Genomic DNA, 27,711 nt, shown 5'->3' on the forward strand with positions numbered 1-27,711 from the left:
AAAGAGGGGGAGATATGATTAATAAAGCAATGGAAAGGAGAGAACCAGGCACATGGTCTGCTGATGCTGGGAGGAAAGAGCCAAGGTGGGACAAGTGGTGCCTAGAAGGAGCAAGGGGTGGAGGAGCCCTGCCGACAGTGACCCAGGGGCAGACCACGAAAGGGGGAGTGTGACCAGCACATGATCCATGGAGGGGGGCACCACAGACACAAGAAAGAAGCAGAGACTGGAAGAAGGCGAGAAAGGTAAGAAAAAGAAGTAAAGGGACTGGGGAAGGATTCTCAGCAACCCAAGGAGGCAGCAGTGTATGGAGGAACAAGCAGGAAAGTTCCATAGACGTGACAGCAATGAGAAGCAGGGAGCAGGATCAGCTGCTGGTATAAAGCCCCCTTGTGTCTCCCCTAACACTCAGGAATGTGCTTGCATGTCCTTTCATTCTTTTTACAGAGATCCTAGCAACCAGCAACCCCGGCCGCTCCTGTGGTACTACTTGGCGCAGCATGCCCTGCAACCTTTACACCGATTATTATTCCTCTAGTTTTGCAAAAGCTGCAGTGTGCTAGTATATTGCTTCCAACAACCTGTTGCATCTCTCAGGTAGCATGCACCAGCCATTGGCAGTACCAGGAGGAGAAACTGAGGGCAGCAATATATTTGGAGATGGAAGAATGGGACGTGATGCAATTCACCTGCAATCTAGGAATTGGGCTGCATAATGACTTTTGCTGCAACTCATGTTGCATGACCAAAGATAATAGTGTTGTCTTGCAACTCTTTCATATAAGTGAATGGGGTTCACGTTGCAATCCTGAGAGTGCGGCGACTGCGACTAGCAAAAAAGATTGGTCACTGCTGGACTGTTGTGGTCAGAAATTGCAGTCGCAGCCCCCTTAATGTAACTCCATTCACTTATATTGGTGAAGGAATCACGGGGTGACAGTGATCTTTGGTGTCGCAACCGCAAAGAATCAATGCCAAGACCACAACCGCAAACCATTTCCGCAACGTGGGGCCTTAGCCTATAAGGCAACATAGCTCTGCCCCATTGTGTGTACCCCCGTGTGATAACTTTGGCACATCTATAAGTCTAACACTTCTGAGATATTACTCCACTTTCTTCTCTACTTCCCTATTGGATTGAGATTGCGCCAAATTTTGTGACTTTTATATAAAGTTATATTTGGCTCGCCCACTTTAAAAGTCGGGCGAGTCTTACAGCTGAGAATTTGCTACATTTGTATCCATGTTACATACATGAAGCTGTCTCGGAAGAAAAATAGTCTATGTCACCCATACCAACCAATCACAGCAAGTTCTAGAATAGTATAAGGCCGGGCTCATGTTGCGCTTTTCGCAAGACAGAAGAAAACTGAAAATCAGCTTCACAAATACCTGGTGTGAACTCACCCTAAAAAAATGTAAGATGCGTTTTGGATGTTAAGGGCGACAAGAGTAGATTTTTCTCAAGGATTAACATCTGCTATGTAAATAACCCACAATGTCCAGTGTGAACTCGGTCTAGCCACTTTTTATTGGAGGATGTCTATAATGTGATATTTGATGCGCAGGTTTTATTCAAGACCGTATTTTTTCTTTTTTTTTTTTTTTTTAACCCTTTCTCCTGCTATTTCCACCACTTTCTGTGTAGTTGTCACCATGGTGTCTCACGCTCTTCTCTTTGCAGTCTCATTTGCTGTCTTCCTAGCACAGATCATACTAAGCCGACTGTCTGATTCGCTCCTCACCCTGGCAGACTCCGCTCACACCCTCTCGCTTATCATTGCTCTTTGCCCCAGTCTCATCCTAACCCACTTACCCTCCTTACCCCCACATGCCAAGGCCCGGCTCCCCACTCTCTTCTCGCTACTCTCCCCGCTTTTTCTTTCTTCCCTTTGTCTGTCTCTCACCCTAGGGTCACTCGGACATCTTGTGCATCCGCACCACTCTCACCGCCCCGCTCTCATCTTTGTGGCTGGAGTCCTGGGTCTGCTGTTCAATGTCATTTATATGGCTGTGACTGGATCCTTCCAAGGTTAGACTGGTTCTGGGGTATCTTAAATGGAGAATTAAAGCAACTGACAACATAAGGTTATGTTCACATCTGCATCGGAGTCTCCGGTACACGACCTGGCAGAAAACCCTGCAGAAAATGTATAAATCCCTGTTTCAAAGGACTGAAAGAGGGACAGAATGACAGGTGAAATGTAACTGACATCACCACATTGCACCTACTGCTCCCGGAGCAGAGACAGGGGCCGAATGGTGAAGCAGGAAGCTGGGGACTCCTGCTTCACCATTGTATTCAACCTATCTGTGTCATGAAGCCAGGGCAGCTCCCTCTGACCCGGAATCCTGGACGGCCCTGCTGAATCTGGGACATTTGGGAATTATGAACATGTTCGGTCATGTCAGAGTGATGTGAGCCAAAATTATTAAGAGGTGTAACAATATTGTTGCATCTCATGTGGTCATGCACCAGAACTTGAAACCAATGCCAGCTAGGGGCTGGTATATACTTATGCTATTAAACCACTATTTGCACCAATAAATTAATTGTGGTGCAAAGTCCTGCCCCCTCTCTACCCTCTTTAAGAAAAGTACAGTGCAAATAGAAGGAGAGTAGCAATATGGCTGTGCATCAAAAGTTGCTACTTTTGACCTGCTTTGTACAAATCAGCCGCTGTATTTTTCACTCAAGGCAACTGGTAAGAATACATTGATAAATATCATCTATATAGCTCTGAGGGATAAAACGTACTGCTTGTAGCCACCACTAGGGGGAGTGCAGAGCATAAAAATTAATTGAAGTCAATGGAAGCTATAAAAGTCTCCTTACACTGTACTGCCCCTAGTGGCTGCTGCGGCAAAATGCAGTGAAACTAGTATTGGGATGCTGGAGAATATAAGTGCTGGGCCCCCTTTCACCACGGGCCCCACAGCGGGTGCATGGTCTACTTGCATGGTAAATACCCTCCTGCTCCAGATCCGTCACTTAGATCCAAAAATGATAAATCTCTGATTAACTGTGTCTACCACTAGTTTATGGTCACATGCATTTCTTGAATAAATCTGCAGCGTGTGAACTTACCCTGACCAATATGCACTTAAGGGGATATTGTCACTCCTTGGGGAGAGACCACCATATAGGTGTGTGGAGACTTATTAAGCCTTTAGCACTCCACTTCGCAAAGGACCATGGGAAGAATATGCAAATCTGCACTTAGTGATATATTCAGGGGAGGGTGTGTGTGTGGGGGGGTAGTGCAGAGGTAGCCTGGGCCTACATCAGTAGTGTAAATTTTACACTGGGTCCCAGGAACTTCAGGTTGTACCCGGGAATTAGTGCTTAAATAGAAATCGGCAGTACTCAGTATTTTCACCTCAATTATGGTTATTTAGACCACGCCCCTTTTTGGGTATGGGTTGGGTGAACCTTGTGAGATTTGTCAATCAAGGTTCACCCAGCGGTTTTGTGACCGAACATGTCCAAACCAGAACTGCTCTTATAATGTGAGGTCTCTTCAGGCCCATGGGAGGTGAGCAAACACAACAAACATCAGGCCTCAGCGGTATGTGGTGTTGTGACACAAACCCATAGGTAGACTCCAGCATCGGGGCCCAGGGGAGGTTAGTGGCACTGTTATTTTTACTCACCTCCCACGGGCCTGAAGAGACCCCACATTATAAGAGCAGCTCCAGTTTGGACACGTTTGGACTGAACAAAGCTACAAACGCTCACAAATAATATCCTAACCAACGTGCACAAAATCAGTTATTTTTCAATGAATTGCCCTAGCATGAATATATTACAATGTAACGAGTACGTGTTTATGTGATTCAGCCATATGACGTGTTTCCCCATGTGATCTAACCAGGTCTGTGTCTGGCAGGACAGCGGCAGTATCGGCCCCGGTGGTATCTGGTCCTGCGCATGCTCTGTTCCCTTGCTCCTTCATCGCTCCTCCTCGCCAGCAGCTTGCTTCTTCACCTACTCAGTCACCCGGCCGTGCACTACCTCGACCCTGCGCTCTCCTTGGTTTCTATAACTATCATGGTTGCCTCGGTCTACTCAGACATCGTTCAAAATGGCTGCGTCCTCCTCCAAGCTGTGCCACCTTCTGCTAGTCTCCAGAGCCTAAAACAGGACCTAGACTCACTCTGCGGCCATAACGGACATCATGAACTTCACGTATGGGCTCTAGCCCCAGATCATGGTGTGGCATCACTCCATGTTCACTGTTCTGGGGTGGAGGAATACAAGACCATCTTAGGCCAGGCTAAAATTCTATGTAAGCGCCACGGTATAAGAGAGTTGACCATACAACCAGAATTCGGAAGCCCTGGAATGTGCTCTTTGGCTTGTGGTTCGGCTTGTGCCCGCCATGTCTGCTGTAGCTCTCCGCATACTATAAGTAATGACTTAGTCTTGGCCAACGTCTGTACCTGAAAGTATTATGAAGAAGAAACGCATCGCCTTAGGAAACTTACGCAAAGTGAAAAAAACTGAACCTGTAACCCATTGTAAAGGGTTGTATAGCGACCTCCATTGACAAGGACAATAGATCTTCACCACTGGTGGCCTTTCTTCTGCTTGGTGACTAAACTCACACGTAACACCAGATTTTTTTTTTTTAAAAAACCTTTATTGATATCTACAATAAAATTTAGTGCTTTGACTTGCTGGTTTTTATGGCTCTTTACATCACATAGAAGAATTTACATACAAAACCCATTTCCCAGTATGAAACGACAATTCCTTTATACAATTTTACTGGCTGGGGCGGTGATCGCTGTCATATTGCTATATAGGGTGGAGTGACTGTATGTAAGGTGCGTCCCCACACCCGCCCTCATCATTGTGCGTTACAGTCGCCTGCCATGTATGGTACTCCAGTCTTCTTACATAGTGGATAGATGTAGTGGGATGTTAATGCTGGTACTTGTCTTGGTAGGGGATGACTAAAATATATTTATCCAAGACTAACGTAAGATTGTCTAATGCTCTTCCCTCTATTCAGGATGTGTCAGACGCAAGTGCTATGCGTTTCTTGCAAAGGGGCTCCAGGCCCAGTGTCCGACAGGTTTCCATTAGATTGTCCAAATGAAGTCCAGGACAATGATGTCCATTCATGGAACGTCTCTGAGGCTTGCACAGAGGTCAGCAGCCGCCCATTCTCGAGTCCTCTGGGTAGGCACAATCTAGGAACTGCCGTCCGTGCTCCTCGGTCAGGGCAAGGCTGTGACCCACCAAGTTGGCTGTTGCGTCGTCCTCAGTCCCAGACAAAACATGGTCATAAGCAACTGGTTCGGGGAAATCGTCGATCCCTCCAGGGATCCATGAAAACATGGCATCAATGTTTGAAGCAGTATCTTCAATATGAGGAGTTTCATTGAGCGCAGGCTCAACGGGGCCCATCAGGTTCATTAAAGGCAAATAGTCAAGGCCGGAAAAGGGTTCAGCAATGGAAAGATCTTAAAAATAATGAAAATTTATAAAATACATATATTAATGGAGGGAATATCAAATGTATCTTGCAATAATAAAGCTAGTTGTACCAGCTTTAACATGCTAGAACCTCAAGCAATGATCAGGGATCCCCTGTATAGTTTAATGGGGTTCACCTAGACTTAGAGGGTGTTTATGACCTCTGTCTCTCTAGGCTGCAGTGTGGCCACGTAGCTCAGATCTTGCCCCTTGTAAGATTGCTGGGTCCCCATGCCTCTGCCTTGTGGATGGAGTTACAGTGCGCTTGCACGACCAAGCTCCATTCACCTATATGGTGCTGCAGGAGCTGCAATCTACAGCATTGTCCCATAAGAATGAATGGAGCACTGGTCACACAAGCGCACAATCACTCCATACACAAGGTAGAGGCATGGGGGACCTGTGACCCCCAATGATCTGACCCTTATTGTTTATACCATCAGGGTGTAACCTCCTGTCCCAGAGGGGTTAAATGCAGGCCCCTTAGCCGCAGCATTAACCCTTCCACTGCACTCCACCATTTTTATAGGACTTAACAACCCCACTGTCCTCAAACACCAAATATACAAACACCCTTTACTATCCCTAGGCTAAACCACCAAGAAAGTGTTTAATAATCTATGGAATTGAAAAAAACGGCCACATCTTTGGTTGTTTCAATATAAAAAATACTAATCCACCAATTCATTGTTCATAATGAGATACTTAAAGAAGACTTCCCCATCTCTACCAGCTCCAGTTCTTTACCTCCTTCAACAGGGGCGGATCCAGGGCCGGGCAAGCCGGGCAACCGTCCGGGGCCCCGCGGCGCGGCCGGGACCTAACAAAATGGTGCCGGTCGGCATGTCCCGACTCCAACTGAGCTCAGCGTTAAAGCAGGAGCTGAGCTCACAGCTCCTGCTTTAAACGCCTATGTATTTCAGCTCATCGGCGGTAGGACGCCGATGAGCTGAATGCATAGGCGTTTAAAGCCGGAGCTGTCACAGCTCAGCTCCTGCTTTAACGCTGAGCTCCGGGCCTCCGGCATTTGTAGCCGCGATGTGATGACGTCATCACATCGTGGCTACAATATGTGTATGAGGGAGAGAGCTGCGGGGGAACGAGGAATGGTGAGTGTGTGTGTGAGTGAGAACGGCATGACACTGGGACAGATGGAGGGGGAGAACAGCATGGCACTGGGGCAGATGAAGGGGGGGAGAACAGCATGACACTGGGGCAGATGGAGGGGGAGAAGAGCATGGCACTGGGGCAGATGAAGGGGGGGAGAACAGCATGGCACTGGGGCAGATGGAGGGGAGAGAACAGCATGACACTGGGGCAGATGGAGGGGGAGAACGGCATGGCACTGGGGCAGATGAAGGGGGGGAGAACAGCATGACACTGGGGCAGATGGAGGGGGAGAACGGCATGACACTGGGGCAGATGAAGGGGGGAGAACGGCATGACACTGGGGCAGATGGAGGGGGAGAGAACTGCATGACACTGGGGCAGATGAAGGGGGGAGAACGGCATGACACTGGGGCAGATGGAGGGGGGAGAACTGCATGACACTGGGGCAGATGGAGGGGGGAGAACGGCATGACACTGGGGCAGATGGAGGGGGGAGAACGGCATGACACTGGGGCAGATGGAGGGGGAGAACGGCATGACACTGGGGCAGATGGAGGGGGGAGAACGGCATGACACTGGGGCAGATGGAGGGGGGAGAACTGCATGACACTGGGGCAGATGAAGGGGGGGGAATGGCATGACACTGGGGCAGATGGAGGGGGAGAACGGCATGACACTGGGGCAGATGAAGGGGGGGGAACGGCATGACACTGGGGCAGATGGAGGGGGGAGAACGGCATGACACTGGGGCAGATGGAGGGGGAGAACAGCATGACATTGGGGCAGATGGAGGGGGGAGAACGGCATGACACTGGGGCAGATGGAGGGGGAGAACAGCATGACATTGGGGCAGATGAAGGGGGGAGAATGGCATGACACTGGGGCAGATGGAGGGGGAGAACGGCATGACACTGGGGCAGATGAAGGGGGGGGAATGGCATGACATTGGGGCAGATGAAGGGGGGGAGAACGGCATGACACTGGGTCAGAGACGGGGGGGAAATGAAACTGTGGGCAGATAAAGGGGGAGAATGGCATGAAACTAGGGGTAGATGAAGAGTGTATATGAAAATGGGGAGGAGATATAATTTATGGGTGACTGTAGGAGGATTATACTGTGTGGAATCACATGAAAATTGAATGAGAATGGGTGAAGTCAACATAAAAGTGGGCGGGGCCTAATTTGCTGCGGCGCGCTGCGCACGCAACACGTTTTGTTCCCTATTTCTAGTCTTCAACAGTTGGGAAGTACAGGTTAGAAGTGCAAGACCCCCAGTAAGTAGGGCCCCGCCAAAGTCAATTGCCCAGGGCCCCGCAGACCCTGGATCCGCCACTGTCCTTCAATGCTGTCCCACTGTTTCCAGCACAGTTGGAATATTTCCTCTAGCCCCCACCATTCCTGAGCAATCACTGCTATTACTGTCAGAGCAGTTAGGCTCCCTATTGCCAAGCGGGCAGTCCCTTTCTGTCCTGACACCGCACACCTGACCGTTAGAGGCAGCACTGACTGCTCTAGAAGGGTGGGGGCTAGAGAAAACAATCCAACTGCGCTGGAATCAGTGGAACTAAAGGATGCAAAGAACTTGTGTTGGTTGAAGTGGTAAAAGGTTGCATTTAAAAAGGATTTCTCATGAATAAAACTTTATATAAATTTGTAGACAAGGAAATCTTGGCTTGGTTTCTGACCAGACCCAGAAAAAAGAAAGTCCCTGCATACATGGTCTTATCCATTGGCAAGCGATCAAGACAACAGAATACGGTCAGAGAAATCTATAAAACTCTGCAAAACTTGGAATTATTTATATTTGCAAAAAAGTTTAAACTGTGTAAATGCTGTAAATCTAAATATTGCTTTATGTGTATTCAGCAGAGATTCTGCATCCATTGTACTATACAGATGAGTAGGCATGCCACTGGCAGGGTAAGCAAGACAGCTAAGCCCTCTAGAATAAAAGAACAGAATTCTCTGCAGCATCTAAAACCACTATAGCATGTAAGAAACAAGATTTCAGCACAAGAACAGAGAAAGGGTTTTCACTACTGCCCCCTGCAGGTCAGAGGTTAATATAAATCTGTGATACTTTGTCTCCTGCATCAGTATTCCATTTTCAGCCGATCGCTGACCTTACTGACCAGGCAGCAGTAACAGAGGCCGGTGAGTCGGTGAGGCTAAGAAGAGGACCGGATCACTTTTTTATTTTAACCCTTCCCTAATCCCTATATTTATTTCATTACTGTTAACCATTCCTTTTTTCACCTGTAGGTGGCAGTGCTGCCGCATGTTATAAGATTAGCGGTCTATATATACCATTTATATATATACCCTATTGGGTCTCACTGATCACTATGATAAGACATCTCACTGTGTATGGTGCTGTACGCTGTATGGAGGAATTCTAATGACTTCACTATATTGAACATGTCTTTAAGGACTGTACCTGGCATGGCGGCGCAGTGTTCTTTATAGTCAGCTCGGATTTGCCTCCTTTTACTCTCAATCCCATGTGGATCTGCAAAAAGGTTTCAGAAATTCAGACAATCCCGTCATACTTTACATCACCCTCATGTCCTTGTATAGGGTTAATAAATCTGACCCCAGATCTCAAGGTAACCGCAATAATGCTGCATACCTGGACCAATAAGATCTTCCAGGGGAGAAGAGCGGCGTGGTCGCTTCGGGCGTACTCCATAGGAATCTGTAGAAAACAATTAGCGACATGGTGAGGATACTATAGGAATGGGATATGTGAAGAGACTCGGCCTTGGCCCAGGTTTTTACTGACTAGGAAACCATCTTGGTTCCCTTTCTTAGAGATTCTGCTGACTAGTAAGCACTGGTAAAACTGGATGTGGTTTTCTTGGCTTTTGTGCCAAGCAAATGGGCTTTCCAAGATTCTGATATGACTGACCTCTCCTTACTGAGGGCAACAGCTCAAGAGCTACCTCTATGATCCAGAACAGAGAGCAGCTCCCACCATGGCGGACGCCAGCAGTCCTTGTGTTACATGAATGGAGATGTCAGGCTGGCGGAGCCTGGTACCATGAGGATATGCATTTTAAAAGGGGATGATGCTTGAAACACTCCCTTTAAGGATGAAGCTTAATAGTAAAGTGCATGTCCACCCTTGAATACCATAAGGTTTTTTATTCTCTAAATAAGTTTAACATTGTAATGATTAATTTCTTAATATTTCTTTATTACGCCAAATCCCCTGCATAGACTGAGTACAAATAAAACATTCTGGCAGCCACCACCAGAGGGAGCACACTGTATACTGTTATATATTGAACATTACACAGTAAGCTCCCTCTAGTGGTGGCTGCCGGTACTAGGAGTCTCTGTCTGCATCAGGACACATGCATCTCAATGGGAAAAATGAAATTATGGCAAAAATGCTCCACAAGTCAGTTATCTTACCGCCTCGGCGTGGCATGTATGTGAAGGTAATCCCCTCGCTGCGGATCCCATCTGTGATCCTTTGCAGACATACTTGCACAGGTGCTGGATTTGTTATATGCAGATCATAATATGGAGGAGTCTTCAGGACAATGGCGATCTGTCTGTGGACGTCAGCTTGCGAGAAGTCAGCGCGCGCTTCCCAGTTACCTTCCAAGAAAACAACCTGAATATCCTCTAAATGGAGAAAGAAGGCAGTGGTCAGCTTCTAAGCAAACATCCATTAATCCTTTGTATAGGTCATCAATATCAGATTACAGGGGGTCCGACCCTGCCACTGATCAGATGATTGATGGTACAAGAACAGGCAAAGCTCCATAAATTCTGTAGTGGCCATAATTGGTACTGCAGCTCCATTCCCTGCCACTACACAATATACAGTGCCATGCTGCTTTGTATATTTTGGAACACAGCAAATCCATAAACCAGCTCATCAGTGGAGGTGTCAGGAGTCAGACTACCAATGATCATATATGGATGACCAATCTTAAGGAATCATTGCCAGTATGAAAGTCCCAGAAAGCCGCTTTAAAGGCTACCAGAGATTGTAGATGTTATTACATGTATATCTTACATATCAGAAGACCCTCGACATGTTCAATGTCATACAACAACGGAATAACCACAGGATTGTAGACACTGACAACTAATGGATACCGTGTGCTGATCTCTCACCTTTTTGCACCTTGTCACACAGAATATAAATCTCTTCTCCTCCATCACATCTGCCTTGATCTTTATTCATCCGGCAGATCTTCAATTCTGAAGTGTTAGTGGATTCTGGAGGAGGAACATAGGAACATTTATTTAGCTCTGAAATAAAACAATACCGCCCAGCTCTGACAGGAGATAATACCACCCAGCTCTGACAGAAGACAATAACGCCCAGCTCTGACAGAAGGCAATACCACCCAGCTCTGACAGAAGACAATACCGCCCAGCTCTGACAGGAGATAATACCGCCCAGCTCTGACAGAAGGCAATACCGCCCAGCTCTGACAGAAGATAATACCGCCCAGCTCTGACAGGAGACAATACCGCCCAGCTCTGACAGAAGGCAATACCGCCCAGCTCTGACAGAAGATAATACCGCCCAGCTCTGACAGGAGATAATACTACCCAGCTCTGACAGAAGATAATACCACCCAGCTCTGACAGAAGGCAATACCGCCCAGCTCGGACTGAAGACAATGCCGCCAGGCTCCGACAGAAGACAATACCGCCCAGCTCGGACAGAAGGCAATACCGCCCAGCTCGGACAGAAGGCAATACCGCCCAGCTCGGACAGAAGGCAATACCGCCCAGCTCCGACAGAAGGCAATACCGCCCAGCTCCGACAGAAGGCAATACCGCCCAGCTCCGACAGAAGGCAATACCGCCCAGCTCTGACAGAAGACAATACCGCCCAGCTCTGACAGAAGGCAATACCGCCCAGCTCTGACAGAAGGCAATACCGCCCAGCTCTGACAGAAGATAATACCGCCCAGCTCTGACAGAAGGCAATACCGCCTAGCTCTGACAGAAGATAATACCGCCCAGCTCTGACAGAAGGCAATACCGCCTAGCTCCGACAGGAGACAATACCGCCCAGCTCGGACAGAAGGCAATACCGCCCAGCTCTGACAGAAGATAATACCGCCCAGCTCTGACAGAAGATAATACCGCCCAGCTCTGACAGAAGATAATACCGCCCAGCTCTGACAGAAGATAATACCCAGAAAAATAAACACAAATGTGTCAGCTCACTCACGTGTTCTCTGATGAAAAAATCTCTGCGGGTGCCATAACATGCAATATCCATGGGAAATCCTGATAAAGAAGGAAGGTGCACGGAGATTCAGCCTCCCAGCCCGAGGCACAAATGCAAAACCTCCGAATAGAAAACTCCAGCATCCAAATTCCTCTTGATTAAAACTTAACCTTTATTGTGAAAGTTTTTCATGAACATAAAATGTTCAAATAAAATTGTATATCTCAACAAATATCCATGATGGCAGAGTTGAATGAGCAAAACGTCCGACTGACGCGTTTCGGGGCACCTATATTCGCCCCTTCCTCATAGTCAGACTATGAGGAAGGGGCGAATATAGGTGCCCCGAAACGCGTCAGTCGGACGTTTTGCTCATTCAACTCTGCCATCATGGATATTTGTTGAGATATACAATTTTATTTGAACATTTTATGTTCATGAAAAACTTTCACAATAAAGGTTAAGTTTTAATCAAGAGGAATTTGGATGCTGGAGTTTTCTATTCGGAGGTTTTGCAGAAGATAATACCGCCCAGCTCTGACAGAAGATAATACCGCCCAGCTCTGACAGAAGATAATACCGCCCAGCTCTGACAGAAGACAATACCGCCCAGCTCTGACAGGAGACAATACCGCCCAGCTCCGACAGGAGACAATACCGCCCAGCTCCGACAGAAGGCAATACCGCCCAGCTCTGACAGAAGACAATACCACCCAGCTCCGACAGAAGGCAATACCGCCCAGCTCCGACAGAAGATAATACCGCCCAGCTCCGACAGAAGATAATACCGCCCAGCTCTGACAGAAGGCAATACCGCCCAGCTCTGACAGAAGATAATACCGCCCAGCTCTGACAGAAGACAATACCGCCCAGCTCTGACAGGAGACAATACCGCCCAGCTCCGACAGGAGACAATACCGCCCAGCTCCGACAGAAGGCAATACCGCCCAGCTCTGACAGAAGACAATACCACCCAGCTCCGACAGAAGGCAATACCGCCCAGCTCCGACAGAAGATAATACCGCCCAGCTCCGACAGAAGATAATACCGCCCAGCTCTGACAGAAGGCAATACCGCCTAGCTCTGACAGGAGACAATACCGCCCAGCTCGGACAGAAGGCAATACCGCCCAGCTCTGACAGAAGATAATACCGCCCAGCTCTGACAGAAGGCAATACCGCCCAGCTCTGACAGAAGATAATACCGCCCAGCTCTGACAGAAGACAATACCGCCCAACATATGGTCACTTACTTTTATCATACACCGGCTCTGACAGCACAGGCCCAATAGATATTTGTTGTCCAACTGTGGTGGTATACGAGGCTAGAAAGCAGAGCCGGACCACGTTCAGATCCACCTCTTCATGGTGCCGCCACATGCCAGCTATTGAGTGTGAACAGAAAAGATTCATCATATATACATTTGGTCTGGCGTAGAAAAACTAAAAGCTTTCATAAAGGATTACTAGTTTATTAACAAAAGGAAGTGAACAAACAAAAGAGAAATCTAATCCCATCAATATGTGGTGTGATCATTGCTCTTTGGAGGAGAAGACCTGGAAGTGATGATATGGCCCTGAGCTCACCATCATCCAGTCTGTCTGGGATGACATGAAGAGACAGACGGATTGGAGCCAGCCTACATCCACAGAATATCTGTGCTTAGCTCTCCAAGATGGCGGGAACAACCTCCCTGCCGAGTTCCTTTGCAAGCTATGTGCGAGTTTGCCACGAAGAAATGATGGAAGGCAAAGACCACACCTAATATTAGTGTGATATATCTTTTATTCATTCACTTCATTTTGTTAATTCTATTTTTTTTTACTATTTTTCACTATTTTCTATTCTTACTATGCAGAGCGGGCTATAACTCTTATGTCCCACCAGAACGTTCAGCAATATGGGGTGTTGGGTTCATGTCTGCTTACATGCAAACACAAGACACTTCCAGCATGTCATGAGGATTTTCACTATTCTCATTGCATAATGTATGTTTTGACCAAATTTCATTGAAATATGCTCATTTTGGAGTTCTAGCACCTTCTCTGGGCCTCCAGCCAGTGGGACACCCTGTGCACATTGATGCTCTATAATATAATATTACCTACCACTGTAAGGATCAATCCCCAAATTCAGTCTCATCTTGACAGAGGACTCAATTTCCTTCTTACGGACACATTGGATACCTAGGTTGCTAAAGCTGGAGGATGAAGAATAAAGATGGTTATTATTGGGCTCACATATGGTGGAAAGGCTATTCAATGACTATGTATGGTAGGAATACGAAGTATCTCCAAGGAAAATGCAGACATCCCATAATACTCATCATGTGTATCTACTGCTGTAGAAATGTGCAATAACATGGGGCCCATTCATAGGAAGACGTGACCATATAACACATGGCCACATGGAGCGCTCCAAGGGGGAAATCCGTCTTTGCAGTAGGCGGCCGTTCTCCACTTTGGCTAACAGACAACAGTCTCTATTTAAAGGGGTTATCCAGGATTCAAAACACAATAAAGAAAAGGTCCACAGCTCTGCTTATCCCGATCTATTGCATCCAGTAACCGCTCTGTGTGCCCGAAAATACATCCTCCGGTGGGGATCCAAAAGGCACAAATCACATTAAAGAGTTATTCAGCACAACAGAGCAAAAATGTCTTCATTTTTTAAAAAAAAATTTCTGGTGCTATAATGAGGAAATTTTTTTATATTTTATTTTTTTTCAAATAAAAATTCTAAAATTTTAAAAAAAATTAAGACATTTTTGCTCTGTTGTGCTGAATAACTCTTTAATGTGAGTTATCCAGGATTATAAAACATGGCTTCTTTCCTCTTCTCAGGAAGTGATATCACATCCGTTGGTCACATGGCCATGCTTCAATTCAGTCTCATTTATTTGGATAGGACAGCATTGTAACATGGCCATGTGACCAATCGACGTGATGTCACTTCCTGAGAAGAAGAAAGTAGCTATGTTTTATAATCCTGCACAATCCCTTTAACCACTTCCGGACCGCCCATAGACTATATACATCCGGGAAGTGGTTGCCTTGTTCTGACAGGATGTACCGGTACGTCCAGTCAGAACACAGCAGCTGCACGGAGATCATGCAGATGCTGAAGCTGGGAGCCGGCTGTAACTTCAGCCGATCTCCCAGAGAGATGGCAGGGAAGGTTTATTCCCTTCCCTGCCTTCTCAATGAGCACTATATACACGGCTGTGTGCGTCGCCATAATGCGGCCACCCTCTGACCCGGGGATCATGTGATCCGCCGGGAGCAGCGTCTTGCAAGTGCTGCTGGGTCCTACAGGACCCAGATCAGCTCTGTATACCGTGTATAGCAGCGTGCAGGAGGATAAATGTGCCAGCCCCAGTTATAGGGGAAATCAGCCTCCAGTACAAAAACAAAAAGTGATCAGATGTCCCCAAAGGTCTCTTATGACCTTATGGGGACACAATCTGAAATTTTTTTAAAAAAAAATTAATTAAAAAGTTTAAAAAAAAAAAGAAAAAAAGAAATAAAATAGTTTAAAAAAATAAGTAAAATAATATGCCAATAAAATGACATTATTCAAGGTTATAGCCCCACCCCCGACGACACCCTATAAAATAAAAGTTACCGTAATGGAGATGAAAAACTATTTTATAAAGTTTTTCAGTTGCACTTGTGTTATTAAATTTAAAAAAAAAAAAAAAAAAGGAAAACTGGAAACCAGACACAATTTCCCTCCTATTTTGTTTATATTTTCCCGGATATAAAAAAAAATTAAAACACATTCGAAAATAAAAACAACATAAAAATAAAGCCCTATGTGTCCCCGAAAAAAGATGCAAAAATTAGTTGAATGAGACATACGAGAAAAATGTTACAGCCCTCAAAACCGCACATACAAAATAAACCTAAAATGTGTGTGGTCCTGGACCACAAATTGGCCCGGTACTGAAGTGGTTAAGTGAATATGGATAAACTGTAATACCAGATACATCTTACAGACAGATACGAGGGTACCCTTATATAACATGGGTGGCATATTGCTTAGTGGGGATCAGCCACATGGGAGGCATGAAGCTATACTTGTATAAAAGCATGTGCCATCACTATACATGATGGAAGTACCTCTTTAATGTCGGCGTCTCTGCAGTCACAGCTTCAGGCTCATGGACATATATATATTGGGCTACTCCATTATGTCCCCCTCACTTCCCAATGGTCAGAACGGCTCATTATAAAGAGTTAGTATATAGCGCTTACAATGCTGAGACAAAGATGCTAACATTATCTTATGACGCAACCCCATGACGTCTTCGGCTTACCTATGCTGAGTTTGTCCTTCATCAGGATGCAGCATAACTTCACATATCCCATCATGGCAGTCCTTACCCACAAGGCCATGCGGGTGGATACGATAAGGGTGATCCTTCCACACCAGGCACACACTGACTTTAACCTCATGGATTCCTTCACAGTCCAGTAGCTAAATGTGACAAAAAGAAATAGATAACAGGTGTGACCAGAGGAAAAGGATCCGGTATCTCAGGTGCTTTCCAAACCTCCATGAGAGGTGAAGGAGTAAATATCATTACAATACTTGGGAGGTGACGGAGTAAATATCAGTACAATACATTCCGCAAGAAACGGCGTAACGGTAACGACTCAACACACATAACCAAAGACTGTACATGGCAACTATCTTCATCATAATAGCATTCAGGTCCACAAAAATGGCAAGCTGGGGCAAAACCCGAAATGCCACTGTAACAGAAAGGCAACAGCTAGCTAAGACGCTAATTTAAATCAACTTTATATTATAGGTCACTGTTGTCCTCAGTTTCCCTTATCAAACACAGACATTAAAAGGAACCTGTCAGGACTATCTGGAAACAGCCCACCGATCCTTATGGACCAGTGGCTTAGTATCCCAAATAACCCATTTCTAACAAACCTTAATACTCACCTAGAGCTGAGTGTGATGAGTCTTATCGGATTCATCTTTGGTGCTCCCCCGCCTGCGCACCTCTACACTGAAACCTCAGTAGTACAGCTCAGCTTCACCGCACATGCACCCGAGGTCTGGCGTATGCGCGCTGCAGCTGAGGTGTACTACTCAGGCTTCACTGAAGAGCTGCAAAGATGTTGACTTACAGGAGTATAAAGTTTTTTGTTTTTTTTAACCCGACCCAGACAATAAGACACTAAACCACCGGTCCAACAAAAACTTTTATACTTACCCGGCTCTTCGCTGAATCCAGTGTAGTAGACCTCAGCTTCAGTGCGCAGGTGCCTGATCTCGGGCGCATGCGCGGTGAAGTCGAGGTGTACGTCCCTAGCATATCTAGAAACAGTACGTTATGTTTTTTTTTTTTTTAATGCAACCACAGTCAGAATTAGCAGTAGGCTATCTGTGACACAAGTCCACTAATAAACTTGTGGCCTACATAGCCCTGACAGGTTCCCTTTAATGATGACTTGTATGTTTGGTCGTGTCACCACATCGCTGAGCCAACAAGACTATATATACTATGATATTATAATGTGACCCTAATTTAAGAACCTCCATCAATGGTAAAACTTACATGTTTAAATCTCAGTTTGCAGTGTTTTACTTCTTAAAGCAGAGGTTTGTGCTCCAGAGCTGCTCTTCCTACAATAACGGGGGTAAAAAGTTCCTAAATAACAACTGCCATAGACAGCCACTATAGTAATACTAGTATGTAACAGTACACACTACCCACTAGGAATCTCCAGCAATGTATAGAAAACGTTGTGGTAGGACACAGTAACGCGTACAGACTTACCGCAATAGCAGGAAGCGTCTTGCTGTGTTCAGTGCTGCTTTCTCCGAGGATACTGCCCGCGGACCTGCCCTCACATTGGTACCGGAACCGCATCCCTCGCTGTTTTGGCTGTTCGGTGATAATTAACTTAGGCGCTGGAGTGTTCTGGCACGGGACCCAGTTTGAGCTGGTAGGTTCTCCCGGGGATGTCCATGAGGCTACGGTGACGGTGCTGAGGATGCTGGGCTCACTCGTCCATGTGGATCCAGAATCAGCATTAATGTAATCCATGACTTCTTCTAGAAGAGTGGACGGGACACACAGTAGGTTAGGAGTCTAGGGGTGAGATCACTCGCCTACAGATTGTTACTGACTTCACCTTCCCTGGATGGGGAATCCCAATTTATCCATTAGTCACAGCCTATAAAATGATGCTTGCCCGTGTTCAGTTTAGAACATATAACGTACAAGTCACGTGCGGCCTTGTCCTCTGATGGATGAACAGATAGCGTACCACCATCTTAGCAGCATTGATGGGTCACCTCCTGGGGTCATGTAAACAGCGATGACTTAGAACAGGTCCCTGCAAACTTTAGGGCCTTGCAATACATCAGCTCTGCCCTCTGTGTTAGTTCTGGTGCCAGTGAACCACTGATTGGTGCGGTGCCAGGTCTCAGACCCCCATGTACTGTTATTGATGCACAGATCATTTGTGCCTTTAACCCTTTAAATTTATCGTCACTATCCGTTTCCTTCCCTTATATATTTATATATATTGTCATTTTTTTGGTACATTTTAGCAATTTAAAAAAAAATATAATATTTGCAATATTTAGATTTTCCATCATGACATGGCAATGTATTGGGGGATAGCGGACATGATCCTTATAGCACTACTTAAGATAGGAGTAATGTCTAATCTAACAGTCTTTTGGGAGTCCATGAAGATGAGATCTGGGTTGCCCTAGGCACAATCATTTGATTGTTTGGGATATGGGGGGGGGGGGGGGGTTCAGCAGGGAATGATGAAACTTAACGAAATAGATACTGCATAGTGTTAAAGGGGTTGTCTGGGAGTTTAGATGAACTTACCTAGTCTGGCGGACTCTTGATGATGGACCTGGGGTCAGCCAGTCCTCACGGCACAGGAAAAAGCAAAGCGACCTGTGGGTCCAATCACATGACCTGGGAGACAGAATCCCGGGGTCCATCATGAAGAGTCTGCCACGGTTATTTGTACAGTGTAGTTTTTACACCAGATATGGTCAAAGAATAACTTGCTATGCTACACTGTTAGGTGTGTCCTTTAACAACCCTGTTCTAATAGTAACTAGCAGAAGTGTGAATGCAGCTCTGGGGTTTTGAATTCGGTTCTTACTTAGGATCAGTACAAGACGAGGACAAACATGTAGGTTATACAGTCTTGTTTTTGGATGTAGTTCCTGGTGATAATACATGAAGCCAGCGACCATTTCTCTGCTGTGAGTATGCAGACAGTGGTCCCGGGAGCCCTCTCCTCAATAGGTCAGGGTCCCCGATATAGGAGCTGAAGTGGACATACTGTACCATGAATATTAAAAACGGGAATACCCCTTTTAGCAAGAGTTAAAAAAAAAAGTCTTTACTTTCTATTCCCTTATTTTAATGAGAAGTGAGAGTGATACATAATTCTCAAGGATTCGGTGACAGCGTAATTCTCATCAACTTGCGTCCTCTCCGAAAAGATGAGAATTCCCCTTTGTTCTGGTTCTAATCCAGAATCGCATCTGTCTTCTCTGGAAAAATGGTTGTCTTACTTTTCCATTGAGTCAGGATTACCTTTCCAGGGGCTATCACATTTCCAAGACTCGCATGACTTTCACTGAGTCTTAACCTAGATGTTCCACGTTGGGCCGAGGAAGTTCGAACTTTTTACTATGAGGGTACGTAAGGTCGGTAGAGAACATTAACCCTGAGATGATCCCGTAGATTTAACAGCGCTGTGTGCAGACATCTAACCCAAGTTTCCATAAGGATATTGTGTTTTAGGCTTTGGTGACGGCTATCATAGTTCGTAGGTGAAAAAGAACTGAGAAACCTCACCCCAAGAAACCAATAATCGAATATCTGTTGTCACACGATCAATAGGCAACACCTCCCAAATATCCAAGACCTTTACAGATCCTACACAGAGTACATCCCCGATCTGGCCTTTGCTTAGGGTGTTACAAGAACATATGAAGAAGATTGATGTTGTTTAGATGGCAAGTGCAGAAATCCCCTTAATTATGTAACTGGAGCCGCTGACACAGAGCAATCCCCTGGAAAGTAGGAAAGTACCCCTGATGTACAGGTGCTGGCAGCCGCACTGACGTCAATCTCTGCAATGCATGTAATGGAGGTATGGCGGAATGGGGACAAAGATATTGTTCAAGGTGACCTAAACTTAAAGTATGGTAGCAACATTAATAATGATAACATTAATAATGATAAAACTCCCCATTCCAACCCCCAAAATCACAGTGACTTAGTGGTTAGCAGTGTTGACTTACTGGGCCCTGGATTCGAATCCATCCAAGGTGTTTATATGTTCACACCATGTTTGTACAGGGAGCCAGTGTACTTGGAAACGTACACAAACAACCGTCCCTTGTGGGTGTTGGGTACAATTGCCTGTATGCCGGGCACTAACTCCACAACGCTCCCTGCACTTTGAGCCTCTGTGAGAAAAGTGAATTATAGGTGATTGTCCCTATGCCAAGTTCTCCATAAGCTCTCGGTGGCCACCACATCCTGTTTTTGTTCAGAAGAGGATCATTGGAAATAAGTTGTATATAGGTTGTCCTGTGCTGGGCCCCTTAGTGGTCAGCTGTATTCTAAATACTCTGCCAACATGTCTTCTCTTCTACTGCAGCCCCCACACAGGGGGATAGAGCATGACATGGTGTCCTCTGATCAGGCTGTCATTGTGATGCAAGGATGGATCCAGAGCATTCTAATTTACGGAGAATTATCAATGGACATCCCAACCTTTAAAGAAAGTTAAAATGGCCTTACAGTATTTTCCTAATGCAGACAACCCCTTTAAGATCACTATGTTCAGCTATAACCAACTACCAAACACTAGTGGATCCTGCTTCATGAATACTGGACAATTGTCCTGGAAAGTCCAAGAGACAGTGGAAAACAGAGGTGACCGTGCAAACTCCTGGACGGACCAGCAAATTTCCAAGTCCGGGCAATATATTCCCGCATCTGTCGGGTCGATGTGTTTCACGTATGACATGGGCATGTTATTTGCTGGTCATGTAACAAAGACGGTCATCTCCAAAAAGTGTGGTGGCTTCACAAATAGGGCATGGTCTCTCATGAAAATTTCAGCACTCTTTTCTTGGGACTGGCTTCACAAATATTGGCAACTATGATGCCACGTACGATGGACACCTTTTACCCCAGAAGTTCCAAACCTAAAAGCTATATCCACCTAGTGATTTTTCAGTTTATAACCAGGGCAAACAGTGAGAAAGAAGACAACCATGGCTTCCCAACATTACAATGTTGGGAATCCATGGTTGTTCTCTGCTTCTGCTAGGACAAGTATTTAATTCTAGCAATAGTGGCCCATAGAGGGGTCCATGGGTTGACTAATATGTATTGACTGGAAGCAGAGATCTTGACAACTCTATTGCCTATGGGTCCATATACAGAAAAACATGGATAGACTATCAGGTATGACGAGGAACTTATCCACAGTGTCCTTATCCACACCTGGACCATCAATTGGGTCACTGTTATTTTATAGAGAAATGTCAACAGTTTTAGAGCTAGAGTTGGAGATGAAATGACCATGACAAAGCGGCCTACGATGTTGCTGTGCCCATGGCCGCTCTAGTTCTTGGACAACATACTGTTTATGTCCAATACTGCTCCCCCCATAAAATCAAAGGGGCATGGATCTTTAAGGTTCTCAGCACTAGGACGCCAATAATCCCAACTTCAGACATGGCATTCATTGCCGTACTTTCATGGACAGCTCTCTACACTCGGCCCAACATATCTGCCATGTATATAATGTAGAGAATGTCATTTGTTTTTGTGTCGCAATAATTTTTGGCCGAGAAGTTCTTTTCTGTCCTCTGTGGGTAACTCCCCAGCTAATTTGGGAAATGTCCTCTATTTCTTTCTCAACAGGTTGTTATGTTTTGGGTCTTACAATATCACATAGCTAAAGTTTTCCATCATGGCCATCCCTGACGTGTCATCTGTCCATCATCAGCAGGTCTCATATGGCCAGCTCTCTGCTCCAGCAGTTTCAGATCCACAGATTTAGACGGGCCTTGTTTTGACAGAGTAGATATCAAATTCACAGCTCATCCAAACAGTGACCCCCAACCAAAGCGGACCACAGACGTGGTAAAGTCACGATAATCTGTCCCAGAGTGTAGGATATCTCAGCAACCAGGGGTGTTCACATGTTCGACTAGAGGGGTCTGTCAGTGAATGATGTACCACACAAAACATTGCATTATAGGATACACGTAAGAAGAAGCTAAACATGACAACTTTGGCATGGCCACAAATATCTTATAACAATGGGGGTCTCCCAACAGAATAAAGCATTACCTGCACTGGTTAAGGTTTCTTACTATACACCCCAGTAACCTATTAATAACCTGTGTGGAAGGCAGCTGGGGAGACCAGAATTCTTATTCTTTCGTCTCTCCTACAGCCCTCCAGCTAATTCGACTCTCTCCTACTTGGGCCACCATTAAGAAGGGCAGACCTATAATTGGTGAGTCAGCAGGGAGGAATGAGAGTTCCAGGTCCCCAGCTGCCCCCTGCACAATGAGGCGTATATTAGTAATAAACCATACCTAGTGTAGAGAACGCACCACCCATGAAAGGTCTTGAACTATAAGGGTGCATTCACATGGTGGAAAATGGTGCTGAATTTGGTGTGGAATCCGCGTCAGATTCAGCGCTGAAAAAAAAGCCTCCTATTGACTTCCATGGAACCCATTGAAGTCAATGGGAGGCTTTTTTTCAGCGCTGAATCTGACGCGGATTCCACACCAAATTCAGCGCCATTTTCCTCCCTAACAAGGGCTGTAACTTACGCAGCACCAGTGTATGACAACTGCTTGTTTTACCAGCAAAGCTTCCATTGTTGTCATGAGAGGTTTGTGAACTTCTACAACCAGACGTTCTGTCGGACACACTGGGATAGATTTAGCAATAATGTCGATCTTTGCAATGTCTATAATGATGACATATTAAACATATTTATAAATTTGTGGTACGGACCTTCATAAATCTGTCTCACCTTCCAATGTGATAAAAGTCTAGCTCATTTCTACAGCGCGAAAAAAAAAATCTGTCTCCATTGACCGTCCACCAAAATCTGGTCTAAATTGAATTTTCTCAACTGAAATTGATTCTCTTTTGTCTCATATGAAGTTTAAATCATGTGAAACTTGGCCTACTCTGCACCATATGCGTGCAGTCGTATAGACACTTCTGTACCACGCCCATGCTGGGACACATTTTCTGAAGGTTCTGAGCCTGTTGTAGTAATCTGTTCTCTCTGGTGCACGCTGTTCATAAATAAGTCGCAAATGTTGTACATCATCAATTTGTATGTGAATGTAGACGGGAAAAGTGACGGACTTCTATTGATAATTATGCCCCATTGTTCCTCTGAGGATCGTCCTCATCTCCAGACCATACGAAGATAAGTAAGACATTCACCATGATCCAAGTTCCCACTAGAGACATTGTCTCCGGCGACGCACATAATGTATATAGATGTATACAGAGGTGTACGTGACCATAGCTTACCTAGTGTTGGGGGTTCAGTTTGTTGAAGGCCATTAGAACCTAAAATATAAAGGAGAACATTACAGTGAGGACCAATGATAAGTGACCGCCCTGCAGATAATATGATATATAAACACAGTGCCGGACCAAGGTTCCCTGGGCCTACTGGAAAACCGCAGATCATAAGAGAAACCCTAAATGTGAGGCTGACATATATCAATCTGAGCAACAAGTGGTGGCAAGAAATGAATCACAATGAGGCATTACTGAAGTACACGTGAAAGTTAGCGTCGTGGTCAAGACAAGATGATGTCTGGGGGAAGGGAGTCTACAGATGGAACAAGAGCGACATCCATCATTATGACAATTATCATAGACGATAAGCTTTTGTTTGCAGTTCCCAACGATTCTGAGAAATGAAAGAAATTTACCGAGCAACCCACTCGTCAGCAGTCAGTCTTTATAGAAACTGCCGAAGACTTGATCATCAGATGGGAGCTTCAACAGCAGCAGTCATGGCATCCAACACCTCCAAGGGCAAGACAATCGAAAGGGCAACGGACCAATGGATGAGGAAAAACTGCGCTTGCTCCAGAAGAGTAGTTCAAAACACGCACTTTTATTAAAATTCTTAAATACACGACGCAGTATGACCACGTTTCGGGGATTTCCCCTTTGTCAAGTGTATCACCAAAGAACACACTTATCCTATTAATAAAAACCAGACATAAAAATATTCTATAAATATAAGGAGTGTAACACATGTACTAGTATAGACATATACAATACACAGAAATGGCCAGATAATTCTTAGTAGAGACTGTATCAGGTAAAAAACATCTATTGCATTTATGCATAGGAATACATCGAATAGGTGTTTAAATTCTTAGATCCCTACTAAACATGTGCTGACAAGAAAAACATTGTTTGTACTCATACATAATAAAAATAAAAATAACAATATTGTATCAAAAACACCCTCATTGTCTGTTTGTTATACTTAAAAAACAATTAACCTGGTGGAATAATATTATCCACAGGGCATAGGAAATGTCGTACTGAGACATTTCGATGTATTCGATGTACATTCGATGTATTCCTATGCATAAATGCAATAGATGTTTTTTACCTGATACAGTCTCTACTAAGAATTATCTGGCCATTTCTGTGTATTGTATGTCTATACTAGTACATGTGTTACACTCCTTTATATATTTATAGAATATTTTTATGTCTGGTTTTTATTAATAGGATAAGTGTGTTCTTTGGTGATACACTTGACAAAGGGGAAATCCCCGAAACGTGGTCATACTGCGTCGTGTATTTAAGAATTTTAATAAAAGTGCGTGTTTTGAACTACTCTTCTGGAGCAAGCGCAGTTTTTCCTCATCCATTGGTCCGTTGCCCTTTCAACGATTCTGAGAAGAACCTTGGACAATGTAATAACCATGAGATGAAATAGAGGATCCACCACCGGAGAAGGAATCTGTCCTGCTGCCGATAACTTTGCTTCCTATGGAGATATGTAGCACCGGATTTCTCTGACAGCCACTCGATCTGCAACACTTAGGCCAAACTCTCCTCTATTTATGGAAAGTTTAAGGTTAGACATCAAATATGCTTCTCCATGGAGTCACTATAAAGGGGGGAGATAAAAGTTTGATAAACGTCCCAAAATGGGATACAATAGAAAAGAAGCAACACTCAGTTCACCGTCACTCTCATTCCATGGCTACCTGGATGCCCCGCCAGTCTCTCCTTCCTGGTGCCACTTGACACATACAAAATGGCAGCTCAACCAATGACTGACCACAGAGGTGACGAGCATTAGCCAGTGATCGGGTGTGCAGCGTTTCCTGGATCGGGAAGGAGAAACAGGTGGTGGACCCGGGCAGCATCAGAACAGGAGAGGCAAGGGATTGGTAAAGTGAGTATCACTTCTTTTATGTTTCTGAAGAGGATCTGAAAAGCCCAATGCCATACCTCATCTGATCGGTGCTGTCACCCTGAGCATTTTGGTGTTTTGTTGATACAAATCTGTTCAGCTATTCCAAAGATATAAGTCCTTTTAGTGATGGTAAAACTAAGGGTCTACTAGCCAAGTGGGCAGTAACACTGAACTCTCTGGGGTGGGTTCTCTGTGTGCTGTATGTCATGAAGTGTTACCGCCAACTTGACTAGTATATCCTAAATTGCTACAATCGGCATCATGGTGGCTCAGTGGTTAGTACTGTTGCCTTGTAGAGCTGTAATCCAAGGTTCAAATCCAACCAAGGACATGATCTGTAAGGAGCTTGTACATTTTCCTTGAGCCCTGGTTCACATCTGTGTTCGGGGAGTCCGCTTGGGGACGGAAAGCATATGGACCCCATTATAGTCTAGGGGGTCTGTGTGCTTTCACTACTCATCGCTTGTCAATGCATTCGGTATTCTGTTCGGGAGGGTCTCCAAGCAGACTTCCCGAACGGAATACCGAATGCAGATGTGAACCAGACCTGACATACTGATAGGAAATGTAGATTGTGAGCCTTATAGGGGGCAGCAACTGACAATGTCTGTATACACTGCGGAATATGTTGGCGCTATATAAGAAAGAAATCAACACTAAAAGGACTTATATCTTTGGAATGGATTCCCCAAAATCCTTAGGAAGATGGTGCTTATCTGTATGTCCTTGGGCTTTTAAGAACAGGTGACATGTCCCATTCTACGCTTTAGAATTTTTTTTCTTGTTGCCATCCCCTATGAATACAATAACAGCTCCCTTTTATACGACATGTATGGTAAGCGTTAGCAGAGGCAGCCGTCTACTGTCATGCCGCACAGCAGATCATCTCATTGTTCTTTTAGTGTCCTTTATGTTATTTTACATTGGCCCATATTCTGGTGTCAGACTATAAGCTGCCACAGAAATGGTGCTCTTTATTTTCTTTATACTTATTTCCCACTTTTCTCAGCATAGGAATCCCCCCCAATATTCATGAGACTGGACACTATAAACAGGGCTAGCGTCAGCACCCTATAACGGGCCCCATTTACTTAGTGATCCCCCTTCCTGCTCACAGCTGCCCCTACTTCCCTTTCTGCCCTACACGTTGCTGTGAGGAGGTGCCATTATACTGTATGGAGGGGCTGCTAAGCGTTGACCGGGCGCAGGTGTGAACCCGTTCTTACACTTACTGTATACACTTCCATTAATACAGATGAAAGTGTTCATTGCACTGTTACAGGCCCTATTCACATGGTGGAATCTGGTTTTGACTTTATACCCCCCTCCACATCCATCACCATAAGGTGGGGGCAGAAAATAAAGAGTATCCCGCGGCAGATTGTCCGCCTCAGATTTCTCTTTACTTTCCGATGTCAGAACAGATTTTACTACTTGTATAGGATAGACTGTATTACACTCCAGTAGGTTTGCCCCAGCAAAAAACATCTAATTTTGGTTGTTTTTTGTTTGCTGTGGATGAATTTTTCCAAGAGGGACTTTGTCGCACAAGGGCCCGCACAAACCTGGCACCAGCCCTGACTATACATACAGACGTGTCTAGAGAACAGCTTGGGTCTGGCAGATGAACTATCTGGGCCAGGAGAGTCAGTATGAGGCCCGTGTATGTCTGTCCATGACACTGCAGTGTGCGGCTGACTAATCCGGCTGGTATGCTGCAGCAGTGAAAGCTGTGACTAGTCTGAGGTGCGGCATAGGGGGGTCTCTGAGCAACCGCCGGGTGGGTTACTCTCTAAGGACATCTTGTTTAACCCGTTAGAGCTTATTGTATTTATGGCCTATCCGTAGGATAGGCCGTAGTTATCTGATTGATAGGGGGCCAACACCCGACCCCTGCCCAATCGTCTGTATGGAGCCGCTTCCAGCACACAATATGAGGTTTCAGGTACAAAGCTCTATCCGTTGTTTAGTGGCCTGGCGCCTTCACTGCAGCCTCAGCTCCCACTGACTTTAGTGACGGTGCCGGGGTACTAGACAACAGACAGAGCTTTCTTCTTCCAGCCCCATATTGGGTACAAGACAGTCCCGAGGATAGGCCATAAATAAAATCAGCCTGGACAACTTTCATGTCCTCGCAGTGGTGTTATCTTCTATTGTAACTTTGTCTGCAACGTAAATTAGGTGATTGCTGCAAAGCCCTACAGAATTGGCCAGTGTCAGTCTATTATTAGGCTTAATGGTCAAAGTAAAAATTGCAGGATTTGGTACTTTTTTTTATATAAATAATGTCATAGAATTTTTTTTAAATACTTTAAAAATTTGGTTTAAAAACAAAAAGGTCATTTTTCTGGTGACACATTCCTCTAAGGGCTATTTTTTCATCACT

The 27,711-nt window shown here is 45.2% G+C and overlaps 2 protein-coding genes across 2 annotated transcripts in view; one reads left to right on the forward strand and one right to left on the reverse strand.

The window, feature by feature from the left end:
* Positions 1-4,676, forward strand: LOC142184170 (calcium/manganese antiporter SLC30A10-like). Its single transcript, XM_075258904.1, has 3 exons — positions 1-245; positions 1,649-2,032; positions 3,876-4,676. Exons 1-3 carry the CDS (start codon positions 188-190, stop codon positions 4,445-4,447), a joined length of 1,014 nt encoding a protein of 337 aa, XP_075115005.1. The 5' UTR covers positions 1-187; the 3' UTR covers positions 4,448-4,676.
* The window catches only part of RELB (RELB proto-oncogene, NF-kB subunit), a 27,838-nt gene continuing 4,784 nt past the window's right edge, over positions 4,658-27,711 (reverse strand). Inside the window, exons 2-11 of the mRNA XM_075258901.1 lie at positions 23,399-23,437; positions 17,603-17,880; positions 16,121-16,281; positions 13,911-14,002; positions 13,055-13,186; positions 10,728-10,832; positions 10,014-10,229; positions 9,226-9,291; positions 9,034-9,105; positions 4,658-5,472 (exon numbers count right to left, since the gene is read on the reverse strand). Of these exons, the coding sequence (XP_075115002.1) occupies positions 5,159-5,472; positions 9,034-9,105; positions 9,226-9,291; positions 10,014-10,229; positions 10,728-10,832; positions 13,055-13,186; positions 13,911-14,002; positions 16,121-16,281; positions 17,603-17,880; positions 23,399-23,437 (1,475 nt within the window). The 3' untranslated portion in view covers positions 4,658-5,158. The remainder of the gene's footprint in view (positions 5,473-9,033; positions 9,106-9,225; positions 9,292-10,013; positions 10,230-10,727; positions 10,833-13,054; positions 13,187-13,910; positions 14,003-16,120; positions 16,282-17,602; positions 17,881-23,398; positions 23,438-27,711) is intronic.

This window comes from Leptodactylus fuscus, chromosome 11 (assembly GCF_031893055.1).
Source record: "Leptodactylus fuscus isolate aLepFus1 chromosome 11, aLepFus1.hap2, whole genome shotgun sequence".
Classification (NCBI taxonomy): Eukaryota; Metazoa; Chordata; class Amphibia; order Anura; family Leptodactylidae; genus Leptodactylus; species Leptodactylus fuscus.